At 37.4% G+C, this 14339-nt stretch overlaps 1 protein-coding gene across 1 annotated transcript in view; it reads left to right on the top strand.

Annotated features, from left to right (window-relative positions):
* The window catches only part of UNC13C (unc-13 homolog C), a 525683-nt gene that overhangs the window by 317214 nt on the left and 194130 nt on the right, over positions 1–14339 (top strand). The window contains exon 17 of the mRNA XM_070422420.1: positions 1878–2006. Coding sequence (XP_070278521.1) covers positions 1878–2006 — 129 coding nt within the window. The remainder of the gene's footprint in view (positions 1–1877; positions 2007–14339) is intronic.

The following is a 14339-nucleotide window of genomic DNA, read 5'->3' as shown; positions in this document are numbered from 1 at the left end:
ATAATAAAAGGGTAATATGCAAAACAGCGGAACAACCAGTCAGGCTAAAACCTTGGGTTCTGACGCCTCTCTTTCTCTCACATCAATCATATAATGACAGCAAATCCTGCTGTTCATTTCAAAATTAACCCAAACAGGATTTTTTAGAACAGCCAGCTTTTAGCTTACCACTATAGTCCAAGCACTGTCTTCTCTTGACTGGATTGCAGCACTATTCACATCACTGGTCTTTTCTCTTATTCTATAGCCCACCTTAAGACAGCATAAGGGAACCTTTTAAAGGATAAGGTCATTTTGCTCTTCTACTAAAAGAGTTCAATTTCTTTCCACCTTGATCAAAGTTAAGGTTCTTACAATAGCATGTATATAGTTTTTCTCTGGTTCCATCCTCTTATTTTTCTGAGTTCATATACTATTGCTATCCTCTGTATTTATTCTACTCCATTGAGATACCTCTTATCGTCTCTTCTCTATTTTTTCTTCTCAACATGCATCATCATCTATATATATAAAAGACTAAAATGCTAAGTGTCCATCTGGGTAATGACCTCATATAGCAACGCCTGGCTTCCTCTCCCTAGCTACTAGCCTCCTTGCAGTTTCTTCAGCCCAGGAACATGACTTGCTTTATAGCCAGGTGGAAACATTTCACACTTTAACCAAATGTCTGTGAAGTGTTTTCCCATGCCTCATTTTACTTGATCCTCACAGAAGTCCTGGAATAGGTAGATAGGAGACTCAACAGGATCCTATTTTCTTCTCATTAGCCAGAAAATGGAGATTTAAAAAGCTTAAAACTTGATCCAACTGAAAAGAAGTAAGAAATGGTGGAACTTGAAAATAGCTTCAAGTTTTCTCACTGTGCAGAATATAGTCAAACACTCCTACAGTTAAATATTTTGCCCTTTGTTCTCCTGGGTGATCTACAGTAATAATCTGCTTTGTGTTGATATTTACTGCTGTGTTGCTGACAATTACCTGAAAGAGAAGTTGAGGTGCTTCACTGGGCTGGAAAAAGTTTAGCTAAATCAGAAAGCAGGTCTAATTAAGCAAGTTTATTCTATTTTTTTAAAAGGCTAAGTTGACTCTCACATGCATGATACATATAAAGCTCTCGCTGGCGCCAATTGCATGTTTGTGTTTTGATCTGTCATTGTTGATCGTGAATTTGGTTGACACTTCTATTATAGAGAAAAGGTGAAGAGCAATATTAAAATATTTTTTTTCTAATTAATTTTCTTTCAAATGCACGAATTCATGCACCAGACCACTAGTGTAATATATTTTACTGATTTTTTTATCTACTAAAATCTCCATAATGAAAGAGATTTTTAAAAAATATTTTTTAATTGATTTCAGAGAGGAAGGGAGAGAGATAGAAATATCAATGATGAGAAAGAATCATTGATTGGCTGCCTCCTGCACATCCCCTACTGGGGGGGATTGAGCCTGCAACCCGGGCATGTTCCCTTGTCTGGAATCGAACCTGGGACTCTGTAGTCTGCAGGCCAATGCTCTATCCACTGAGTCAAACCAGTTAGGGCTGAAAGGAATTTTTGTTTCTGTTGTTCATTGCAATATAACCATTATCTGGCATATAATAGGTGATAAATATTTGTCAAATGATTGAAGTAAATAAATAAATAATGTGATTGGTCACATTTAGTGTTTCTATTTGAATATTTACAACTATGTACATTTTCAATGAGTTGTCACATTAGATAAAGTGGATATTTACTCATTTATAACATTCCTATGACCACATTTTTCCTGAACATAGAAAAATCAACTAAAAGCCTTTATTGAAATGGTTTGAGTTGTTTATACTAGATTGCAATGTTCCATTTTTCAATTTAAGAAAACAATTTCTCTGTTAGGTTCTGGAGCTGCAAAACCCCCCAAAGGCCAGCATGGTGGTAAAGGACTGTGTCAGAGCTTGCCTGGATTCTACGTACAAGTACATTTTTGATAATTGCCATGAACTCTATTCCCAGCTAATAGACCCGGTAAGAAGAGATGTGTGTCTTTCTGTTTTAGTGTTTGTTTCTGTAAGTTCAGAATGACAATAAATGAGAAAGTATGTTCACTTAATTTCAATTACCTAGAGGTTTTAAGAATATTCATATATTTTTTCCTTATATTTGAACATCACTTTTTATTTACATGAAATAATTCACTTCTTACAATAACTTTATGTAGTAAAGGTGGATTTATTGTTCAAGTTTTCAGGTGAGAAGTCAGTTTTAGAAGAATTAAGTGGTTTACTCAGGGTCACACAGTGGGCAATTGGCAGATTTGGGACTAGATTTAGAATTCTAACTCCTCCTCTTAGGTTTTTTCCTTAGTTCATACTGCCTCCCTTATTACGTTTTCTCATAAAAATCATAGACAGAGAAATTTTTATAGAATTCAATGGTAAAATTGTCAGACATATTTTGTAAATTTATTATTAAGAAATATTTTATAAATATAAAAGGAAATACAAAGAGTAAGTCAAACATGCATATATTTACCACTTAGATAACCACATGTTAATATTTAGCAATATTCACTCTGCTTTTTATTATTTAAAGGTATTAAATGTTACACAAGAAATGGAAATTCACTTTGCAGTTCTTCCAAATTTCATTCCCCTCTCTTCTTCATCCTTAAGAGATGAACACTATTTTAATATTGGTCTTTGAACATCTTTCCATATATGCTCAATAAACACTTCAGATTTATTTTCTGTGAATCACCTATTAATCTTTTGCTGTTTTTTCTTTTGACTAGCTTATATTTTACTTATTAACTTGTAGAAAATTTTAAAACATATTCTAAATATTGTTTGTTGATTATGATATTTCATATATTATTTCCTTCTTTAGATGTGATATCTTTTGGTTGCATTGAAGTTTTCTAACACATGCTATGATTTATACATTGCTATTGCTCTAAAAAACTAGTGTTAGAGGGTGGCTTTTTAACGTATATCTATTGCCTACTTCCCCAAAGAATGCAGTTTTTCCACTAGGTATAAAAGTTGCACAATTATATGTGAACTTCTTGGTTAATTGAGTGGGGCAGATCTAGAAAGCATATGTTGTATGAAGGTGAGTGGTAGGCTTTTTATGGTGTATCTATAAAAAGATCCTTCAGTCTTTCTGGGGTCATTGATTCCTTAGCCTAATAGGAGAGAAAAATAAAGCTGATGTTAGTCAGTGTATAAACAAAACAATATATAACCACATAATTGCTTATAACTTTAGTTTGTCATTCATGCTAGATGAGCTCTAGTTTTAGAAACTTGGTTCTCTGAGATTTCTAGGGATTAAATTGTCTTTCACTTATATGCTCCCATTAGGTGGCTTTCTAGTGGCTTTCCTTCATCTGTTTTCTACGTTCCATCTTCCATTGGAGGATTTTTCAATTGTACTTTTACATTTTCACAACATTATCTTTATTTCACCTAAAATATACAATTGAAACTTTTATTATACCTTATAAGTTACCCACATATAACTTAATAATCAACCTTACCAGACCTTACTAATTCTAATTTCTTACTCCTTGCAACTCCAAACCCAAACTGATCCCTTTTATGGGCCCTAAGTCTATTATTACCATAAGTTCATATCCATGCATTTATGTTTCCTGTTCTATACTCCTAAAATGTTCTTCTTCCATTCTCTGCCTTCATTATAACCAAACTTAAATATGACCTCATTCTGCTAAATTGCACCCAGCAAATGAATCAAATCAAGGTAAAGTGGCATACCTTAATTAGTGTCTTTCTAATATAATAATAATTAATAACAATAAACAGTTTTATTTATATGAGAGATATAGAAATAGGGGAGTTCCATAAAGCAAACATGCCCCTAACAAAAAGTCAATAAATTGCTATATGAAAAAGAATCTAATATACCATACTATTTGCTGACTTGACTTTCAAAAAAGATACATAATTTATTAACAAACTTGTTTTCATTATAAATAGAAAGACCTAAAGATTTTATATAAAATAGAGGCCTGGTGCATGAAATTCATGTACCAGTAGGTTTCCTAGGCCTGGGCACGGCAATCAGGGCCAATCGAGGCCTTCCAGGTGCCAGCCGGGGCCTTCCTTCCCTGGCTGCTGGCTGCTGGCTGCTGGCTGCTGGCTGGGGCCTTTCTTCATTCCACACCACCCCCTGGTGATCAGCGTATGTCATAGCAAGCAATCAAACTCCCAGTCTTCTGGTCAAACTCCTGAGTGGACACTTTGCATATTAGCCATATATATATGGCTACAGGACCAGTGCATAAAATTTGTGCATGGGGGGGGGGGGGTCCCCTCAGCCCAGCCTACACCCTCTCCAATCCGGGACCCTTCAGGGGATTTCTGACTGCTGGTTTAGACTTAAACCAGCAGTCGGACATCCCTCTCACAATCCTGGACTGCTGGCTCCTAATCGCTCACCTACCTGCCTGTCTGGTAGCTTCTAACTGCTCCCCCTACTGGTCTGATCACCCCTCACTGCCTCTGCGTGCCGGCCGGATCGCCCCCCAACTACCCTCTCCCTGCCAGCCTGGTCACTCCTAACTGCCCCTCCCACACCAGTCTGGTCACCCCTTACTGCCCCCCTGCCAGCCTAATTGCCCCCAACTGCCCTCCATGCTGGCCTGGTCACCCCAAGCAGCCTGCTGTTCAGTTGTTTGGTCATCCCTCACTAACCCCCTGCCGGCCTGGTCATAGGCAGCCATCTTGTGAGGGCATGAGGGTTAATTTTCATATTACCTCTTTATTATATAGGATAGATTGTCAGTTGTGTGGAATGTTTGCAGCTAAGCTTTAATTCTAATAAAAATACTTTCCTTGTAAACATTGTTATTATTCAAATTTTAAAGGAACACCCATTAGAAATGAATAGTTTAGGAAACTAATACTTTCTAAAGCCTTTCTGAAACCATCTCAGAACAATTTCAATAATTAAGGTTCATCTCTCCTCAGTTGACTGCAGCTTTGTTGTCCTGGGAGCTTAAGTCACACCAGGAATTGCCCTCAAATTCTGATGATGGTATCTTCAAAGTTAAATACCTTCACAAAATTAAACATCTTCATGATACATCCAAAATCTGACCACTTTCCACCCTGGTCTAAGCCACCATCATCACTCACTTGGATTACTACATAACTTCCCAATAGATCTCAATGTTTCCACCCTACCACCTTATGTCTGTTCTCAATAGATCAGAAAGAATGATCCTTTAAAAAAATTAAGTCAGACCATGCCACTCTTTTGCATAGAATATTCTAAAGTACCTTCATTTCAGTCAAATTTAAATGCCTTAAAATGGCCTATGAGACACAGGATCTGGCCCATATTGCACCTTCCACCCCATTTACCCTATTACTCTATCTTTTGCACATATCATCCTGTGAGTGGAGAGCCAAATAAGAGTTTATCCACAAGGAAGTAACATGAACAATGTTGTATCCCTGGTGTTATGACAGTGCCTGGGTCACAGCAGATGCTCAAAAAAGCATTTATTGGGCCCTGGTCAGTGTGGCTCAATTGATCAATTGATTGAGCGCCGTCCAGTGCACCAAAAGGTCACCATATTGATTCCTTTTCAGGGCACATGCCCAGGTTGTGGATTCAACCCCAGTAAAAGTGTGTACAAGAAGCAACTGATTGATGTTTCTCACATTGATATTTCTTCCTCTCTCCTTCTTCCCCTCCTCTCTCTCTAAAAATTGATGAAAACATATTTTTAAAAAAGGCATTTATTGAGTGAAGTAAATAAAGGAGTAAACAATTTTTCTCAAACAATAAGAATATACAAGTATCTTGGGCCTATTACAAACAAGACTGAAAGAAGTACTCTATTCTGTGGTGGACTCTCAACAGAGCAGCAAGAATGTGCTCTCTGAGCAGAATTGATGAAAGCCTCACCTAGTCCCAATCTGTAAACACATCCTGCAATATCCTTCAGGTCTCTTCTGCTTCAGTAACCTGGAAGGACACACATTCCAGATGGTATAGCTCCCAGATGGAGGAAGGATAGCCAGCCAGTTCTAGTCTTTGGATATCTAAGAAATAATCCATTATCACATTAACTCACTGAAATTTAGAGATTTATTACCACAGCACAACTTGGCTTATTTTGACTAATAGAGCTTTAAATCCATTTCCAACCTGCCACCTGTACAATTTGTTTATTTATGTTTATATGACTCTCCTATCTATAGCTCTATAATCTCCATTCATTCATGGGACTAAGTCCAAACTTTGCCATATCCTAAAGCCCTCCAAGAGCTGAGCCCTGACTATCTTTTCTCATTTCAACCTCGTTTCCACTTTATATTCTATGATGATTCAGCATACTAAACTTGCTGATGCCTTTGTCTACATTGTCTTTGGATGCCTTTTAAGTTGCTTCACCTCCTCAAGCCTCCTCATGGCTAACTCTAGCTCATCTGAACTGTTCGGTCAGAAAGCCTTTAGGACCTCTCCACCTGAATTAGGTGTTCCTGCTCTCAGTGCCCATAATACACTGATATATCACCACCAGTGCCCTCATGCTGAATTTATGAGGTGCATAAAGTAATATCTGTCTTACCTATCTTTCCAAGTAGGCTGTGAGTTTCAGCTTTGTAGCCCCAATGTTCAGTTATGTGCCTGACACAGAATAGGGTTGATAAAATAATTAATAAAAAGTAAATTTTATAAAAATAGCTTTATGTTGCTTAGTTATTTAGTATCCTTCAACAACTCCACTTGCAAACCTGTGGTCTAGAACTTGATCTCTGATCAAAAGTTTAAGTTCCAACTCTACTGCTTATTAGTTCTGTGGCATTGGATGAACTACTTAGCCTCTTCACATCTCACTTTCTTCATTAGGACATATTTTTAATATTCATGCTACTTCTGTTTTATCTGAGTTTTCTCTAGATGATTTAATGCCTGAAGCCCAAAAATAAGAATTTCAGGGTTGTTAGACACAGTATAATTCTGATTATTTAAATAGAGAAGCATACTTTCTCCAAAGGGGTTTTGAAGAGCCAGATGAAAATAGTGTTTGGAATAAAAATGGAAATTACTTTTGACAGAAAGTCAAAATGATCACAGTTAGAAGAACAGGATAGGAATTCGGTCTGTAGAGGCTGGCTGCTCACTCATGGAGAAGCATTTACCATTTATCTTCAAATGTGGCAATGTGGACATACATGACTGATCTCTTGCATAAAGATAACCTAAGAGATCAGACTATAAATTAGACCAGTGTTGTCAATTATATTTGTTAAATAATAATGACTTCTAATAATCTTCCCATAAGCTTATTAGTTTTTTGAGTAACCATTTTATAAAATGCCTTTTCTTATCTTATGCCAATTTTTAAAAACTAGAATCTCTGTCTGTGTGTGTGTTTTTTTTCTGGTTGATATTTGGCATTTGTTAGTCATTTGTCAACTTTTGGCATGGCAGAGATTTCTCGCAACCTGTCATCTTTCTTTATCTTTATCTGCCATAGCATATAATTATATAGTGAAATTGATCTATTTTTCTTTTTAAAAGTTGTTTTTTGAGTTTTAACAAGTCTTTCCTACCCATCCCACAAATAAAAGGTCTCTTTGTATAGACAATAAAATGGATATGTTCTAGCTTGGTAATAATCACTGTTAATTAAGATCACCCAACTAATTTCCCTGGTGTTATTCCATGTTCCTAAAGCAACCTACAAATTTTCTTTTTATATAGATAATCTTCCAGGGGAGGATAAAACAAAACAAGTCTCAAGTATATTATTTTTATTTAAAAAAAACATTAATTTGTTCCCTAAGCTGTCCTCAGAACCTATACTAGTACCTAGCATTAATAGCACTGAATATCTATCTGTTTGTCTGTCTGACCACCATCCATTCATCTTTTGACTTACATACCCATCCATCCATCCATGGAAAATGTCATATTTTTGCTTGAAGTCTCTTTGTTTCCCTCCCAAATAAAATTACCCTGTCTCTTACCTCTGAGGCAATCTCTATTATGAATTTGATATTAGCTTTCTGGTTCATCTTTATGTATATTTATTATATATCTATTATCCATTTGTGGTATCGTCTGTATCTCCATCAATTTCTCATATACTACCTCATAAAGACAAGTAGTACAGTGGTATGGTTATATGTGCTAACTCCAGAACCAGACTGCCTAAATGTTATTTGGTAGATCTGAAATTTTTTAAAGCTCAATATTCCTTTTTAAGAACCTAGGCTGTTACAGTTTGGTACATTTTACTGAAGTTTTACAGCTGCCTATCACATTATTACACCAGAATTTGCATATCAAATCCAGTGTCTCATTTTTACAAAAAATAGTGCAATGAATAGGTTTGTGGTGGAAGTGATGTGTGCAACTTCCAGTCTATAATCTTAAAGAACAGGAGCGTGTCCTCCTTTTCTCTGCTCTCCCATTTCTATTAAAAATAGAATAAATTTGCCATCTCATGTCATGTGGTCAAAAACACTCTCTACTTTTTCATGAGTTAAAATGCCCTTTCACTTGTGTGATTCCTACAAGAACACTGAGCTTAATGAGAACAAAAACTCTATTTGTCTTACTAGTGAATTTATAGCACAAAACAGTGTGCTTCTCATACAGTAGCAGAGATCAATAAATGCTTGCTTCCTTAATGGAACTTTGATACAAAAACCTCATTTTTAAAATTTATTTTTAGTTACAGTTGACATACATTATGTTAGTTTCAGGTATACAACATAGTGATTAAATATTTATGCTCCTTATGAAGTGATCATCCAATAAGTCTAAGTGTCCATCTGGCACCATACATAGTTATTACAATACTAGAGGCCCGGTGCATGAAAATTAGTGCACTGTACCAAAATGTAACAGCCTAGGTTCTTAAAAAGGAATATTGAGCTTTAAAAAATTTCAGATCTACCAAATAACATTTAAGCAGTCTGGTTCTGGAGTTAGCACATACAACCATACCACTGTACTACTTGTCTTTATGAGGTAGTATATGAGAAATTGATGGTCAGCCTGACCTTCACTCTCTCGCAGTCTGGGACCCTTTGGGGAATGTCCAACTGACTGCTTAGGCCTGCTCTCCAGGAGATCGGGTCTAAGCTGGCAGTCAGACATCCCTCTGGCAGCCTAGGAGCCCTCGGGGGATGTCCACCTGCCAGCTTTGGCCCACTGCACACAGGGAGCAGGCCTTAGCCGTTAGTTGGACATCCTTAGCATTGCCAAGGAGGCGGAAGAGGCTCCCACCACTGCCACTGTGCTGGCCAGCCATGGGCCGGCTTCTGGCTGAGTGGTGCTCCCCCTATGGAAGCACACTTATCACCGGGGGGCAGCTCCTGCATTGAGCGTCTGCCCCCTGGTGGTCAGTGCACATTATAGCAACTGGTCATTCCAGTCATTCTGCCGTTAGGGTCAATTTGCATATTACCCTTTTATTATATAGGATTATTAACAATATTCCCTATTCTGTACTTTAAATTCCATGACTATTTTTATAACTGGCAACTTTTACTTCTTTTTTTAATATTTTTTATGGATTTTTTACAGAGAGGAAGGGAGAGGGGTAGAGAGTTAGAAACATTGATGAGAGAGAAACATCAATTCAGCTGCCTCATGCACACTCCCTACTGGGTATGTGCCTGCAACCAAGGTACATACCCTTGACCGGAATCAAACCTGGGACTCTTGAGTCCGCAGGCCAATGCTCTATCCACTGAGCCAAACCGGTCAGGGCAACTTTTACTTCTTAAACCCTTCACCTTTTATACCCATCACCCCAATGCCCCTCTCATCTAACAAGCATCAGTTTGTTCTCTACCTCATCATGCAACTATGCTACCTAAGTTGTCTCTCAAACCTAGACAGCTTTTGGTTATCTCTCAAACATTTGTGATTGTCCAAGCAGCCTATTTTATGTTTAATATTTTCCAGTTGTTGAGGGTGTGACAAGACATATCAATTGTCCTGATTGGTGTGGGTCAGTTGGTTGGGCATCATCCCGGGCACCGAAAGGTTGCTGGTTTAATTTCCAGTCAGGGCACATGCTTGGGTTGCTGACTCAATCCCTGGTGGGGGCATGCAGTAGGCAGCCAATCAATGTTCCACTCTCACATAGATGTTTCTCTCCCTCACCCCTCCTCTCTCTCTAAAAATCAATAAAAAATATTGTAAAAAATGACTTGTGAGTGCTCCAAAGGTGGGACTCTCACTCAGCAATTAGATTCAGGCTGATTGGAAGCCACACTCACAGACAGAAGCTTTTAAAGTATGCAAATAACATACAGTCCTGTGGGACCACACTCATAAGCCCTGCTGGCCTCCAAACTAGGTGATCTGAAGGTGTCCCCTGGGTGACAACTACAAATATCAGGTTCTAGCAAGTGCATAAGCTGCTTTCTGAGAGCCTAGTGAGCAGGAATGAGGCCAGAAAGCAAAAGGTGGACCCCTGGCCTGGTTCCCGAGAGCATTCTGTGGTCTCTGCAAGTGTGACAAACTCCAAGCCTGTCACTCAGGCCAAAGCTCCAGGACAAATAAATATTAATATTTATTCACTAAAAGTCTTTTTTATTTTGATGTAAAATATGATGGAAGCATTATCTTGAAGAATATTTTATTGCAAGTTTAGAAATAAAAGCTAAGAATGGATTATAGTGTAGAATTAAATCAACCAATAACATTTTTTTTCTGTTTCCCTTTTCTTTCTGAAATACAGCCTAGAGAACTGTATAAAGACTCTTGTTTTCTTACAGTATGTAAAAGGTTTGTTTAAAATTGTTTCATGAAATGTTAAATTTGAAAATAGTTGGCAAGCTCAGCTTTAGGAATAAAATTATTATTTTTTTCCATTTTAACCTCCATACCTGAAATCCTAAAAAAAAAAAAAAAAGGGTTAATTTTTATTACTACATATTTTCACATAGCTTTTGTACACTAATAAATATTTTTTAAATGATGAAGCATAAATTAAGAGGTTTTATCAAGCTTCTATATTTAAAAAATACTTTAAGGCTGTAAAGCTATAAATATAGATAAAGTGCAGGTGTAAACTTTTTAGGAGAGAGTGACTTAGATAATTACTAAGATGACAGGTGGAGGTGGGAATACAAGCTAACAGACTACAAAGGAATACAAATGCTTTCATCCTTTTAGTAGACTATTCTGTGGTTAACATATAAATTACCCTTGTTCTTGGCATAGCATTTTCTTGCAAAATTCATTCTTCCTTTTTTAAAAAAATAATGTTTGTCTTTCCTTGATTATTATCAAAAGCCATGTAGGCCTCACTATGCTAATTATGGTGTTTCCTAGAGTTGTTTTTGTTTTTAAAATGGCCTAAGGGGATTCTGTATTTAATCAATATGCAATCTAGATTTTTTTCTTAATCAATTTAAATGTTCAACATTTAATCATGTGAAAATGTAGTGGCCTAGGAAATAGTCAATACTGAGCTAGGGAAGCACCAAGGATAAATTTTCCTTACTACACTATTATCTCCACATGGAGGGTGACTTTAAGCCCCCCAAGTTTGCCAATCTGTGTAATAAGTACTTGTGTATCTGCTATTGCAGATATGGCATTAAACTAGATGCTAGGCAAACTAGAGTAAATAACTCAAATCCTTGCTTTCAAAGATTATTTTCTATTAAAGAGTTCACGATGTGTAGTTATGGATTGTAGCATCAGCATCATCTGGGAACTTGATAGAAATGCAGATCTGAGGCTCCCCTCAGCCCCCAGCAATTACTGAATCAGAAACTCTGAGGGTAGGATCCAGCAAACTGTGTTTTAGCAAGCCCTACAGGCGATTCTGATCGCATTCATGTCTGAAAATCACTGATCTACTGCATAACTCAGACAAGTAAAGGGGCGAGTACAACACAGTGTGGAAAGTGCTCTGAGAGAGAAAAGATGGGGTGTTGTGTGAGCACATAGGGGGCTCATGTAATGCCCGTTGGGGGTGAGGAATCAGGGAAGGCTTTCCGGAAGAAGTGACTTCTAAGATGATGTAAAGGATGAGTAAGAGTTAAGCACACAGGGGATATTAGGAAAAAGAAGATGGTGAGGGACAAAAGGCAGAAGAGTTTTACAAATGAAGGAGTGTTCCACATATGCAAAACCTCAGAGGTGTATGAGGGTTTGACTCCTCTCAGAACTGAAGGCTGGAGCAACTGTGACAGAGCAACCACAGTGCTGAGCTGATCATGAGGCTTAATCAGGTGTGAGGAATGTCACAAATTATTTGATATCAATAATAGTGAAAGTAACAGGGACCACAGATAGTTTCCTTTCACTGGTGATAGATGAGGCTGAAGAGAAAAGTAGATGCTTTGTAAACCAAGTTAAGGTGTTTGAATTTATTCTGCAGGAAACGTAAATCCACTGAGAATTTTAAGTCAAAGCATGGCATGATCAGATTTGTGTTTTATAAAGATGGGTCTGGCTGCAGAACAGAGAATTAATTGGAGGGGTAAGACTAGAAGCAAGAAGAGCAGCTAAAAGGCTATTTGGGTAATCTGGCTGAGCTATATTTTGTATTAGAACTTGACATGTTCTTGCTATAATAATTTATTTTCAAAAATGTGCTTTAGATCATCAATGTATGTTGAGTAAGAATAATGCATATGGAAAGATTAAAGTCTTATTTCTTCAATAATGTCTTTCAGTTTGGGGGATTCTGGACAACTATAGGTGTGTGTAGAAAGTAAGAAAAATCATGATATATTCAGTTTATTCAAATGTCCAACAAAAGCAAACACTCTGTCAAAGCAAAATTAAAAATTAATGTTTCTTTCATTTGGGCTGAAGTTAGGGCAATTCAGTGTAGATACTCTTGTTCTTTAATGCTGATTAGGAACCCCAGCTTGACCTTTACATCTCACTAGAGAACAAGAATATGAGAAAACAGGTTTTTTGCTTAGCTGATGCAGTATGAAAGAAAATGAAATGGGATCCATGAGAGAAAACTAAATATGTGTACTTAATATTTAAAGATTACAAACCATGACATGTTTTTAATTATGTGATGTTCTGGACCCAGGTGAATTAGGTGGCTACTCAAGCATTATGCATAAAACTGACCTGAAATGCAAAAAAAAAAAAAAAAAAAAAAATTTAAATTGCATGAAAACAGTTCAGTTTTTGAGATAAAAATTGTATTGTATTTGTAAGTAATTACACGCAGGGCTGCTGTGAGATGGGAAAGCATCAGCTTCTATGCAAGCCTGGCCTTCTTGGTATTTGAGCAGGGCCCCAGTTCAATGTTTATTTTTCTTAAGGGTAGGGAGCCTGCTGAGGCTTAATGACATTTTGTTCATATTTAAATTCAATTCCTCTTGTTTTTTTTTTGAGTGGCATATGCTTTTGCAGTTTGAGCTGATGACAGTCAGTACTTTTAGTGAGGAACAGGAATAATTTAGTTTAATAATAATTTTTATGGGAACAAACTCATATGAATATAAATAAAAAGTCAAAGAACTTTATGGCAAAGAGAGGTATCCTATCTCAGGTCCACCTCAGAGCACCAGTGGTGTCATATGGCACTGATTGTACTTACCGTGTTCCTCATTAAATGACTTAATGGACCTTATTCACTGTGATTTGCATCTAGAAAGTGCTGGCAACATACTTATCTAGTGATTGGTTCCCACTGATCATGAGTGTGTGAACTAGGAAACCATGAAGGAGTCTAATTGTAGCATGCTAGAAGGACTTTTGGCGGGACGTAAGAACAACCCAAGTGGGTCATAACTCCTAGGCTGGCTACTGCATTTCCATATTTGATGCTGACTCTAGCACTGTGTCTGGAACAGTAGTTCTCATTGAATTACAAAAAATTCTAACTTCTGAGATGGTGCATCCCCACAATCATCCTAATTGTGACAGGCCTTTCCTCTTGCCCAGCAGAGACCTCATCTGGAGAGTTAAACTAGTCCCTGTCAGAGCTGCAGAGCCAGCCAGAACCTGGGCTGTTTTAGTGGTCCTTGCAGTCCTGTCCTGTCTCCACCCTGATTCTGATTTCACTGGATGCGGTGACTTCGCTGGGATTGTTTTCTCTGCTTTCTTCCCCTCTGGCCAGCTGACCTACAGGGGCTAACTCACCTCATCTGCTGGAAGTCTCCCATCATCTCACAGTTCCTTGGGGAAGGGCAAGTCTCGTGTTACTGCCCACAGGCCCTACACTGAAGTAGTCTTTCTTTTTTATTTGCACAATTTTATTTCTTTATATTTGCAAGATTTTCTTTGTACTCCTTAGGAATTTGGGATAGCACGGAAGTCCAGTTGATTTACAATTTTACATATGTCAGCTATGTGTCCTAGGAGACTTAAGCT

This window comes from Myotis yumanensis, unplaced genomic scaffold, assembly GCF_028538775.1.
Source record: "Myotis yumanensis isolate MYYU_CA2020_CCGP unplaced genomic scaffold, mMyoYum1.0.hap1 SCAF_1, whole genome shotgun sequence".
Classification (NCBI taxonomy): domain Eukaryota; kingdom Metazoa; phylum Chordata; class Mammalia; order Chiroptera; family Vespertilionidae; genus Myotis; species Myotis yumanensis.
The sequence above is the reverse complement of the archived record's forward strand: the minus strand, read 5'-3'. Positions and strand labels throughout refer to the sequence as shown.